This window comes from Arachis ipaensis, chromosome B01 (assembly GCF_000816755.2).
Source record: "Arachis ipaensis cultivar K30076 chromosome B01, Araip1.1, whole genome shotgun sequence".
Lineage (NCBI taxonomy): Eukaryota > Viridiplantae > Streptophyta > Magnoliopsida > Fabales > Fabaceae > Arachis > Arachis ipaensis.
This window is the reverse complement of record NC_029785.2, coordinates 24,907,139-24,920,069: the sequence shown is the minus strand read 5'-3', so window position 1 is coordinate 24,920,069 and position 12,931 is coordinate 24,907,139. Positions and strand designations below refer to the sequence as shown.

The window sequence follows — 12,931 nt, the reverse complement described above, 5'->3', positions numbered from 1 at the left end:
TCGCACCGCTATAAGACCGGCTATGCTGTATGGTACGGAGTGTTGGACGGCTAAAAGGGAGCACGAACATAAGCTGAGTGTGGCAGAGATGAAGATGTTGAGATGGATGAGTGGTCATATGCGATTGGATAAAATAAGAAATGAAGATATAAGGGAGAGAGTTGGAGTAGCACCCATTGTGGAAAAGATGGTTGAATCGCGTCTCAGGTGGTTTGGACATGTGAGAAGAAGACCGATAGAACATCCAGTCAGGAGGGTGGATGAGATGGAAGATGGACAAAGGGCGAAAGGCAGAGGAAGACCTAAGAAGACCATCCATGAGGTGGTCAAACGAGATCTACATGTAAACGGTCTCTCTGTAGACATGATATATGACAGAGCACAATGGCGTCATTTGATTCATGTAGCTGACCCCACTTAGTGGGACAAGGCTTTGTTGTTGTTGTTGTTGTTGTTGATAATTCAATTCAATTATGGGTTTGGTTTGGTTCGGTTTGGTTTGAATTGATGCCTATTGCTCTAGCCCTTATGCCTACACATGTTTTCTTAGAAGTTGAGTTGTTTTGACCAAGTAATTGCATTCATATAGATAGTTGCATTTAGATAGGTTACAATTAGGTAGTTTACATTGAATAAATGTTGATACCCTTTTGCCTCTTTCTTGATTTTAGCATGAGGACATGCTTAGTTTAAGTGTGGGAGGTTTGATAAACCCCAATTTTGTGGTTTATCTTGTGCTTATTTTAGGGGATTTCATTACATTTTCCCACATTTATTCAATGAAATAGCATGGTTTTGTAATTCTCCCTTAATTTGTGCTTAAGTATAAAAATATGCTTTTTAGGCCCTTAAATTGATTATTTTAATTCACTTTAATTCCATTCGATACCTTGATGTGTTTGTTGAGTGATTTCAGGTTCATAAGGCAAGTATTGGATGGAAGAAATGAAGAGAAGATCATGCAAAGTGGAGAATTCATGAAGAAATGAGCAAAATGGAGAATTGAGGGCCATGCGCACGCGTCATAAAAAGAACTTGGAGCTCTAAACCAACAAACAATTCTCACATCATAGATTTTCTCTTGTAGAAAAGAATTTCTTTGTTGTAAGCATAGCTCCAAACCAACAAACAATTCTCACATCAAAAATTTGGTTGTCACAAGTAACAAACCCCAGATAAGAATTAACCGAAGTATTGAAATCTTGGGTCGTCTCACAAGGAGTTGCAATGAAGTGGTCAATTATTGGCTATGAAGGGAAAGGGGTTTGGTTTATAAAAGGGCAAGAAATTAAATGGGCAAGAAGAGTAAATCAAGAATTAATAAAGGCAAGGTAAAGAACTCTTGGCTAGACATAGGTAATTGAGATCACCATCCTTGTCTACAAAACATGTATTGACAATTATGAGGAACCAAGCCCATTAAGTCTACTTACAAAAGCCTTAAGTACGTAATATCTACTCCTAGGCTCGAAGTACGTCAAATGGCTTGATCAAAATCAATACATAAGTCCTAACCTACTACTAATTAACTTAGTAGTAGGCTAGAGTCAATGGTTATCAAATTGACCACTAAGAGTTCTCAAATCACCGATTCAATGAGACCCAATGACTCAAGATCACTCAATCCCCTTAATCTAAGCCAAGAGTAAGGAGAACTACTCAAAAACTAGAGGAAACATTCTATCAAACATCTAGTGTGCAATAAAAGTAAACATCACAAAATGCAAGAATTAACAAGATTCATAACCATCATGAGCAAGAAATATAAATCTACCAACTACCAATTGCAAGGAAAGCAAGATCACAACTCAAATCAACAATAAAAGAACATCAACATCAAATTTCATTAAAAGAGATCCAAATCCAACATGAGTGCATGAACATAAAAGAGGCATAAAAGTAAAATTAACATCACAAACCAAGAGAATGAAAGTGTAGAAGCAAGAATTCATAAAAGAAACAAGATGAAAACATGAAATTGGACCTAGATCTAAGAGAAATTAACCTAATCCTAACCTAATTCTAGAGAGAAGAGGGAGCTTCTCTCTCTAGAAAACTAACTAAAGACTCATCATGACTAACTAAGTGCTCCCCCCTTTACTCAATCTTCCATTCTGCATCAAATACCCTCAGAAACGAGTTGGAATTGGGCTTGGGCAGCTCAGTAATCGCCCCCATCGATTTCACTTTAAGTGGGTCATATGCGAACATCGACGCGTACGCGTGCTTGACGCGTGCGCGTCGCTGGCGAAAACTCTATTCGTGCTTACGCGTGCTTGACGCGTGCATGTGGCTTGTGAATCTTTAATGCACGCGTACGCGTGCATGACGCGTGCGCGTGGCCCTCAATTCTCCATTTTGTTCATTTCTTCATGAATTCTCCACTTTGCATAATTTTCTCTTCATTTCTTCCATCCAATACTTGCCTTATGAACCTGAAATCACTCAACAAACACATCAAGGCATCGAATGGAATTAAAGTGAATTAAAATCATCAATTTAAGGGCCTAAAAAGCATGTTTTACACTTAAGCACAAATTAAGGGAGAATTACAAAACCATGCTATTTCATTGAATAAATATGGGAAAAGGTGATGAAATCCTCTAAAATAAGCACAAGATAAACCACAAAATTGGGGTTTATCATTCCACAAACGTTGCGGTTTAGGGCGTGGAGATTTGATTTTGCGGCAGTTTACAAGAACCGCTAGCATAACCGCTGCAATTTTGGTCAGTGGATTTTAAAAAAATCTGCGGCGGTTTTAAAACCGCCGCAGATTTTGGTGGGGTTTTTTTAAAAAATGCGACAGTTTTGAACCGCCGCAATTTCATACATGAGCTTAAAAAGACTGACGGTTTTAAACTAGAATATGATTTTTACAAATTCTAGCTTTCATAACCTTAAAAGGAGACTACTCTATAATAATTACATAACCTTCATGAAAATAGTACATTCCAAACAAAGGTCCTAAAACTTGAATACACATTTTAAGAGGAAATATGAACATAAACCATTGAACTAGTATATTAAGAATCCTTTCTCTATTAGAACTTTGGGACAAAATCACATAAAGCTTGATGTTTAAAGATTCATACAGTGGTTATTTACCTTGAACCAATGCAAATTGGTAGTTCTAAATGTGCATTATTAGCATATAGAACTTCATACTTGTGCTTTAGTTAGCAAAGATATTCAACCTTACTCTCGCAGTAACTTCCAGATGCAGCTTTAATTCTGCGATATATTCTCCGGTTTCTCGTATCTTTTGAAGTTTGACAATTCTCTTGTCTACCTCCCTATGAAAATCATAAAAGATCACATGACAATTATTCATAAACACACTTGTTCCTTAATATTGGAAAGCTTCAAAGGAAGAAGAAAAGAATAGTCATTCACATTTAAAGCAGAATAAAATGTTACATAGGACTAGTTAATACTCCCAATTCTCAAAGAGAAAGACTTGTGTACATCAGACAGATAGTACCTTTGAAGTTGCGCCTTGATAATGTCAACAAGATCTTGAGCTGTAACACTGAATAACAAGCAAATTTAGAAGCATAATCCATATACAGCATAAATCAACAGCTCAAAATTGCACAGAACAAGTCTCACCTTCCAAAAATTAGTTTTCCTTTACCACCTTTCCACTTCACCTTGAAAGCCCCAATTGTTTCAAAAATTCGAGCAAGTTGTTGTGCCTCTTCTTTTACCTACAGAACTAGAAACTCAGATACTGAGGAATGCATACAATAATCATATAAGAGGGGAAAAACTATACTGATAATGAAGAAGTATCAAAGTAGTTGTAAACTTTCCTGCATTGAAGACAATAAGATATGAAAATGAAATGGATTTTCGGAATAAAAACTAACATGGAGTTAGAAGTTAAAAAGACAGCAGAGTTTTCGTAACACCTGGTTTATATGTAAAGCTTACTAGCAGAGGTTTGTTACCACCTACTCCTACTCACAAATTGAAACCTTCATTTCACATTAACAGAGGCACATTCTATCCAAGTAAGGATTGGAGGGGAAAAAAGATTACCCGTCTTTTCTCAGCCTCAATTCTTTCTTCCTTTAACTTCATTTTCCTAGACGATGCAAGCGAAATTCAGTTTAAATTGTGCAAACAACACATACATTATTGTTAACATTTTATATGGCAATGCATATTTTTGCATACAGAAGTAGCTAAGCTTAGCTAGCCCTGTATAAGAAAATAATTTAGACAAGATGGCCTATCAAAAAAATTGACTAGAAAATATGAAATCAAATATTTGTACAAGAAATTTGATTATTTTGTCATTGAAAAGATGTAAAAGAGATTTCAAGCTGAGAATGAAAATATGAGAAAGGACTACAAAATTTTATTTTGTATCCATGAAGGGTAGTTAAGAGCCTGAGTTTTATGAAAAAACACAAACAAGACTAATGATGGTGTTTTTGTGGAAAAGCGAATTTCCAAAACACCTAAAACTCACCGGCAAGTGTACCGGATCGTATCAAGTAGTAAAACTCACTTAGAGTGAGGTCGATCCCACAGGGATTGATGGATCAAGCAATTTTAGTGGGTGATTAGTTTAGTCAAGCTAACATGGAGTGAATTGTGTGAAATGTAGCCAACAAAAAGTAAATTGCAGAAATCTTAAAGATGCAGAAAGTAAAATTGCAAGTAACTTAAATAACAAGAAAGTAAAATAGCTGAAACTTAAATTGCAAGAAATATAAATTGGAAAAATCTTAAATGACAAGAAATGTAAATTGCATCAAATGTAAAGGGGATTGGGTGCTGGAAATTAAAGAGAGCAATGAAGTAGAATTAAGAACAATTGACAGAAAAGGAAAATGCAGGAAAGTAAACCAAGCTCACAGCAAACTCAATGTAAATTGGCAGAATGTAAATTTGCAGAGGAATAGAAATGTAGAAAAGTAAACCAGCAAGAAGACTTTGATCAATTCTCAAATCTCAAAGAGAAATTAACAATTTCAATGAAATAGTAAAAACAGAAGAGCAGCCAAGAGCATCAACTCAATTGCAAAATAAAATTGAAGATCTCAGGGAATCAAAGAGACTAGAAAACAAGTCTAGAAAGATGAAAGCAATGAAGAGAACTTTGAAAGTTTGCAGAAGAAGAACAAGAGAAGTTGCAGATAGAGAATGAAAACAGAATTCCTTCCAATCTCAATCCAAGATTCAAACAGAAATGAAAACTAAGAGAGAGAGCTCTCAAATCCTAATGCTCTCCAGTGGAGCCAGACTTCTAATCCTCTCTAATGGAGCTCCCCCCTAATGAGATGGAATTGATGTCTTTATATAGGCTTTACAAAGTGAAGATGAAAATGAAATTGAAATGAAAAACAAATTAAATGAAAATCCTAATTCTAGCTTGTTCTTGTGCCTTTGAGTGATAATGTGGGCTTTGCTTGCTTTGGATTTGAGGAGAAATGGGTTTGGTTGGCCTTGATTCAATTTGAAGAGGAATTGAATTTAAATGGAATTTTGGTTGAATTTTGGCCAAAAAATTGCTCCCGGGATGATGCTCTGCTCTTGTGGGGAGCGGAGCATTGGAGCCTTGTGTGGGGATCCTTGTTGCGTGCCAAGGCTTGGAGAGGCATCAGAATAGTGCTCCGCTCTTGTGGGGAGCGGAGCATTGTGGCTTGTGTGTGTCTTGTGCGCTTCAAGTCTCCTGGCCGTGTCATGATGCGCGCTCCTTGTTGTTTGAGTGAGGCTCCCACTTCGATTCCCAGTGAATGCATTTTAATCTATTTTTACTTGTTTTTGGTTCTTAAAGATGCATTTTACTCGTGCCTCAATTTTATGCCAAATATGGATTGCCATACATCATTTGAAAGCTCTGAATGTAACCTTTCCAATGCAACTGGAAGCACATCAATCGGACATTTGTAGCTCAAGTTATAGCCCTTTGAAGGAGGCATGGTCATGTTGTGAGTGCCCAGATTTTAACTTAGCGAAAATTTTGCTTCCAAGCTTATTTTTGCATCACGATAATGCTCTACTCTTGGCAAGAGCGGAGCATTGTATGCTGATTGCAAATTTTCCTTTAATTTGGTCATGGGCCACGCTTTTAAAAGTGTGGCCTAAGCCTCCAAAGTGTGCTCCAACTTCAAAGTGTGCCCCGAAGCTCTTTTTTTCTCCTTTTTAGCTTATTTTGTGCTTTTTGCTTCTTTTTCTTATTATTTCCTACAAAATTTATAAAATCAAAAAATCAAGAAAATATATCATTTAAGTACAAAAACATTCATTATTCAAGCACAAATCATCAATTTCTTGTATGAATAAGCATAGAAAAACATGACATGGTGACATGTCATCAACTAACCCAAAATATCAAATCCCCATGGACAAAGTAATGTTGTTATTTCCTGACCAAGTAATCTAGACAGATTAACAGGCCCGGGTAAACATTGTAAAATATTATCCTATTTCAAAGTCCACTATCATCTAATATCTAGTAACACATTAATTTAAGCAATCATGGTGGCAGAACAGGACAACTCTTACTAATATGTACTAGCGGCATAATGCTTTTCTATTGTTTTATTATTCTATGTCATATATTTTCTTTGATTTCTTATGAGTAATAAATATAGAAGTTTTTAAGATGGTATTTATTTTAGGAAGAAAATTGGGCATCATTCTCTTGTACATAAATTTGATGTGCATGAATTTCACAGACCTCATTCACTTGAACACAGTTGGTGATATGTTTGGCTCTACTAGCAAACTGAAGAGTCCCTCTTGTTTCTTCAATATGAATCTATATAGAATGGAAAAAAATATTGCAATTAACATAATATACTAATGACTGAAATTCAAAAGGAGTATAATAAAATCCAAAACCATTTTAATGTAAGATAAACATATAGGTTTAAGGTATACCATTCTAAATATTGTATGTGATCTGCTACTTCTAGCATTCATATTTGTTCATATATAAGTTAGAAACATGCCATTGAAGCCATCGAGCACAACATGAATTATATCCTTCGTGAGCAGCTCGTAGAAGCCATTGGTGCTAGTTTCATCGAACACGTAATATACAAGTAGCGTAGAAACATGAAAAAAGGTAACAAAAATAAAATTCAAATTGCAAAAAACTCAAAGCAACGTGAACAAGTAGAGGAAGAAGAAGAAGAAATAGAATATACTGAAAGCATAAAAAGAGTTAGAGAACGGTGTGCCATGAATCATGTGAAGCGAAACACGATTCTCTTCGATCTTCCAAAAGCTCCATTAGAGGAGTCTTCGGAAACTGGAGGGTGAAGACGAACGACGACACAGATCTTTTCCATTTTTCCTGCTTCCGCTTCAATCTGAATTTTGTTTTATCTCTTTTTTATTTTTTCTTTTTCTTCTAGGTTTTCAACCGAATGCAAACAAACCCGAATCACAAGACAAAAATCAGTAACAACAAATAGAAAATGGACAAAAAAATTGCAATAACAGAAATTGACACTGAGATATTGCACGAACAGAGGGCTAGGTTGGAGCACAATCGATGTTTCTGGACCAAGAATAGGGATTGAAATAGAATAGTAATTGAATCAGGATAAATTCGAACAAAAGGCAAAAGATAAAGGGATGAAATTGGAGCAAAATTAGTAGAACAACAAGCAAATAAATTAAATTAGGACAAAGGAATGAAATTAGAACAACATGACAAGGGGAAAAATGAACCAGTGAGAAGGGAGAGGGTGATCGAGTAGCGCACAACAGGGCAAGGGGGAAAGATGACGAGGACAACGACGACAACACCAGGACGGATGGGCAGCCACGCGACTCCACGACGACACGGATGTGCACGGTGATAAATCACTATTTTATGGTATATTTTGGATTGAATTGAGTGGATTTTGTTAATTATTCTCCCACTTATGCATATAAATTGCATGTTTTTAAGTTTCCTTCCTAATTTTGTTCTATGATTGAAAACATGCTTCTTTGGCCTTAAAATTGCTAATTTGTAATCTTCTCTTATTACCATTCGATGCCGTGATATGTGTGTTAAGTGTTTTCAGATTTTATAGGGCAGGAATGGCTTAGAGGATGGAAAGAAAGCATACAAAAGTGGAAGGAATACAAGAAATTGAAGTTTTGAAAAGCTGGTGTCCACGCGCATGCATGGATGACGTGTACACGTGACCAAGCCACAACCAAATGATGCGCACGCGTGGCTGACACCTAAGAGTGGCCAGTGCAGAGTCCCAGCGACGTGTACGCGTGACAAGCGTCACGTGCCTCAGTTACGAGAAAATGCTGGGGGCGATTTCTGGGCTGCTTTTGGCCTAGTTTCAAGCCCGAAAATGAGGATTAGAAGCTGCAGAGTGGAAGAAATCGGGGGATCAATCATTCACTTTTCATTCATTCACAATTTTAGGTTTTAGATGTAGGTTTCTAGAGAGAGAGGCTCTCTCCTTTCTCTAGGTTTAGGGTCTCTTCTTTCAATTTCTCCTTAGGTTTAGGCTTCAGTCTTATTTTAATTTACTTTTCTTCTTCTAACATTTCAGTTATCTACTTCTCTTATTGACTCCTTTATCTTGCTAATTTAGTTTATGAGTTCATTTGTTACTCTCAATTTTTATTAATGCAATTTATGTTTCATGTTTCTTATTGTTCAATTGCTTTGTTATTGTTATTTCTTTGATTTGGTTAGTCTTAGGATTTCCTATGTCTTGTCAATTTTCTATGTTTTTATTTTATACCTTCCAAGTGTTTGATAAAATGCTTGGGTGGATTTTAATTTAGATTTTTATGTTCTTGACTTGGATTGATTAATTAGAGACTCTTGAGTTATCAAAATTCTTTTGTTGATTGGTGATTGAAAGTTGCTAGTTGGCTTGAGCCTCACTAAATCTAGTCTTTGATTAGGACTTGTGAACTTAAGTCGATTTTGCTCGCTTGACTTTCCTTCATTTATTAGAGGATCAGTAAGTGAAAGCAATTTACATTTATCATCACAATTGACGATGATAATAAGGATAGAACTTCTAATTCTCTTTCCTTGCTAAGAGCTTTCTTAGTTATTAGTTTATTTTCTTGCCATTTTACTTTCTTGTTTCTTATTACAAAACCCAAAAATATGATTTTCCATAGCCAATACTACACTTTCCTGCAATTCCTTTGAGAGACGACCTGAGGTTTAAATACTTCGGTTAATTTTATTGGATTTGCTTAAGTGACAACAATTTAAACGTTAACCGAGGATAATTTGTTGGTTTAGAACTATACTTGCAACGTGACATTTTTGTGAAATTCTTTACCGACAATTTTTCTCCATCACACGGCGGAGGGAAGAACAATGGTTTCGCGCCCTTCCAGTTTCCGTTCGCACGCGGGAGCTAAACGGCAGAGGAGCATATCAGTGACGGGGAAGGACGTAGTAGCTGGAGGGGAGCTACACAGTGGCAAGGATTCGAGAGTGTGATTCGCGCCTTTGCTTCCTTTGGGTTCGCACGAAAACGATAAGACCATCTCTCCAATGTTGAAGGCGAGGGTTTTTATTCAGATCGATAAAATGTTATTTGTTGTTGTTGGAATACCAAACCAGCGCTATTTTGATTGATTTATAATGGAGCTTAAAAATGCTAATGGAACCGCTTGTATCCCACCAATTCACAGGGGTTCAGGAAATGGCCGGCAATTTTCTGCCAGAATTTTCCGTGCGTGTTATAGTGAACCTGAGATACTATGAATGTTGGAATTTTAGAATTTCTTAACTTGAATACTATTTATTTTAAATTATTAAGAATGGAAGCATACTTGAATTCATGATCAATATCTTGACTTATTATTTTTTATTCTAATGTGTGGTTCTTTGATCTTTGTCAAAATGTATCTATATTTGATTATTGGTTCTTATTAAATCCTAAAAGCTCAAATAAAAATAGAATAGTATTGGTTTTATTTTTACTAAACTCAAACTAACAAATAATTTTGACTTATTCTTTTTCTTTTTAAGAGTCAGTTTGGATTGACTTTTGAAAAAATTATTTATTTTTTATTTTTTTAAAAAATATATTTTTTTAACAGATAAAAATTATTTTACATTTAAATAGATTTTTTTTAAAAATTTTAAGTATTAAAAACGTCTTTTACTTTTACTTTCTTTAAAAGCAAGGTATTGCTAACTTTTAGAAAAACTAAATAATTTATTTTTGAGTAAAGGACATTTTCGTCCCTGACCTTTTTTTTCACGGACATTTTCGTCCTCAAGCAATGAAAAATACATTAAAGTCCTTGACCCCTGAAAAACGTGGACATTTATTTCCTTCCGTTGAATTCAGCCGTTTGCACTGGACGGAAAAGGCTGAGCTGGCAGAGGTGGCGCTGAGGTGGCAGATAACGGAGGCCAGGTGGCATGGAACATTTCGTAACAGGACATATAAATCCCTGGAGATGGAGCATTTCGTAATAGGACGTATAAGTCCCTCGAGACGAAAACGACGCCGTTTCGTCTCCTCCCCCATCTGCTCTTTTCTTCTTCCTTCGTCCCTTTTCCCTTCCATTCTTCTTCCTCAGCCCCTGCCTCCATCACCGCCGCATAGCCACGCCTCCGTCAACCACCATCAACACCGGCGACCTCCTCCTTCCTCTCTTTTTGCGTCTTCTTCCCTTTCGCACTCCCTTACTCCCATTAGTCTCACTCTCCTCACCCTCCTTTCACCCACCATTCATCCGCGACAACCTTCTCGGCGACCCACTATCGTCGCGCCGCCGCCTCTCTGCAAAAATTAGTCTCAAATCTCGAGGGGTTAGGGTTTTCCTCCGCACCAACAATAATGAATAGTATCGGATCGGGATCCTCGAACCTCTGCATAAATGACACTCTCACTGACGACGAGCTTCGTTCGATCCTGGCGATGGTTTCACATGCTTGCTCGAATTGGACCTTGCCCAGTCCGTTTCGCGGTCGTTCTATCCCAACGTCACCGATTCCGACCTCGACGTCATCGCCAATGGTTTCACATGCTTGAGGATCCTCAATTTGCATAATTGTAAAGGTGAACTCTTTTTCCCTTTTGTTTGTTTTGCGAAAAAACCGTTGAAATTGACCTTTGGGATGTTGCTTTTCTTCTGATGGGGAGTGAAAATTTCAATGAGATTCACATGGAATGTTTTTGACTTTTCCCCTTCATAGATCAAGGAGAAGGACACTGCGTGGTTTGTCAAGTTCTGCGTTCCCTGGTGCAAGCATTGGTAATTGATTCATTCATTCTCTTAACTGCTTTTATATTGTTGAGCTAAGAGTGATTTCTAAGCTGTAAAATGATTATGCTTATTATTACAGTAAGAACTTGGGGACATTGTGGGATGATTTGGGAAAAGCAATTGAAGGAACTGATGAAATAGAGATTGGGGAAGTGGATTGCGGTGATCATCAAAGGAGCTTTGTGGCATATGCTTATAATGTAGTGTCGCATGTTTCTTAAAATCTCATGCTATGTTTGAGTCTACTCTGCACTCTGCTTCTACATTTATGAGTTCAATGATTGATATATTTTGTTCTTGTAAAATTCTGAATTGCATTTGACAGTTAATTGAGTATCAACACTGTCAAGACACAAGTGCGTGAATAGAGAAAAATATTTTTGGATGATCTTGGATTATTGGATATAATTTATGTGTGATTCTTTACTGCTTTATCTAATTATCTAAGCAGCCATGAATGAAGAAAGGTATTCTTTAACTCAATGAAAAACATCATGGCTTTTTTCACCATCAATTATTAACTGATTTATCCACTTAATTATTTATTTGTTTTACTTGCTGGATGCATGTATTATCTATTCCCCATTGCACTCTCACCCCATGTGTTAACCAACGTTTGAGGGAGCATTAATAGATCGAATTTTAAGTTTACATGTTTTTTGAGTTGCCAGGTTCAATGGATATTGATTCATTGAAGAACTTTGTTTTGGAAGAAGCTGATAAGGCAGCAACAAATGCACAAGCACAACAACTAGATAGTGATAGAGAACTATAACTACTTTTTGAGGTATATCTTTTGCTTCAGCTTTATTTTTATATTCTCTGTCTGGACCCTCCAGTGTTATCCCTCGACACATGGAATATTTTTTGACAAATTGACCTTTGGTGAAGGCTGGCAAGAGAGAGAGACTAATGGGAGTAAGGGAGTGAGAAAGAGAAGAAGACGCGAAAAGAGAAGAAGGAGGAGGTCGCCGGCGTTGATGGTGGCTGATGGAGGCGCGGCTGTGCAGCGGTGATGGAGGCAGGAGCTGAGGAAGAAGAATGGAAGGGAAAAGGGACGAAGGAAGAAGAAAAGGGCAGATGGGGGAGGAGACGAAACGGCGTCATTTTTGTCCCCAGGGACTTATACGTCTTGTTACGAAATGCTCTGTCTCTAGGGACTTATACGTCCTGTTACGAAATGCTCCATGCCACCTGGCCTCCGTTACGTGCCACCTCAGCGCCACCTCTGCCACCTCAGCTTTTTTCGTCCAGTGCAAACGGCTGAATTCAACGGAAGGACATAAATGTCCACGTTTTTCAAGGGTCAGGGATTTTAATGTATTTTCTATTGCTTGAGGACGAAAATGTTTGCGAAAAAAGTCAAGGACGAAAATATCCTTTACTCTTTATTTTTTTAATAAAAATACTTTTTTTAAAAGACGTATTTAAATAAGTTTTAGATTGAATAAAAGTATTTTAATTTATTTTAAAAAAAAAGGTACTTTTTTCACTTAAAAAATCAATCCAAACTAATACATATTTATCTTCGTATATTTTAGACGGAAGAACTTAGTTGTCTTATATTTTAAAAGGTAAGAGATATTTTTGTATTTTCAATTAGTTACAAACTTATTTATTTTTTTAATTAAAGAGTCAAATATTTATTTTTCCTTTTTTCGGAGATTTCTGAATTTTTTTTTTTTTTTTTGGTTTTGGTTTT

The 12,931-nt window shown here is 36.5% G+C and overlaps 1 protein-coding gene and 1 long non-coding RNA gene across 2 annotated transcripts; one reads left to right on the top strand and one right to left on the bottom strand.

The window, feature by feature from the left end:
• LOC107627787 (50S ribosomal protein L9, chloroplastic-like) lies at positions 2,975-4,086 on the bottom strand. The gene is made up of 4 exons (XM_016330615.2): positions 4,045-4,086; positions 3,613-3,710; positions 3,485-3,532; positions 2,975-3,296 (listed from the first exon to the last, which is right to left on the bottom strand). Exons 1-4 carry the CDS (start codon positions 4,084-4,086, stop codon positions 3,176-3,178), a joined length of 309 nt encoding a protein of 102 aa, XP_016186101.1. The 3' UTR covers positions 2,975-3,175.
• Positions 11,141-12,011, top strand: LOC110270345. The gene is made up of 2 exons (XR_002359781.1): positions 11,141-11,217; positions 11,309-12,011. It is a non-coding gene; the product is annotated as an uncharacterized LOC110270345 (long non-coding RNA).

Excerpts from the sequence above, each read along its gene's own strand:
- LOC107627787 (XM_016330615.2), bottom strand. The coding sequence starts at position 4,086 with ATGAAGTTAAAGGAAGAAAGAATTGAGGCTGAGAAAAGACGG. Across the intron at positions 3,711-4,044 it reads TTGAGGCTGAGAAAAGACGG|GTAAAAGAAGAGGCACAACA; the intron begins GTAATCTTTTTT and ends CTAGTTCTGTAG. Across the intron at positions 3,533-3,612 it reads GGAAAACTAATTTTTGGAAG|TGTTACAGCTCAAGATCTTG; the intron begins GTGAGACTTGTT and ends CTTGTTATTCAG.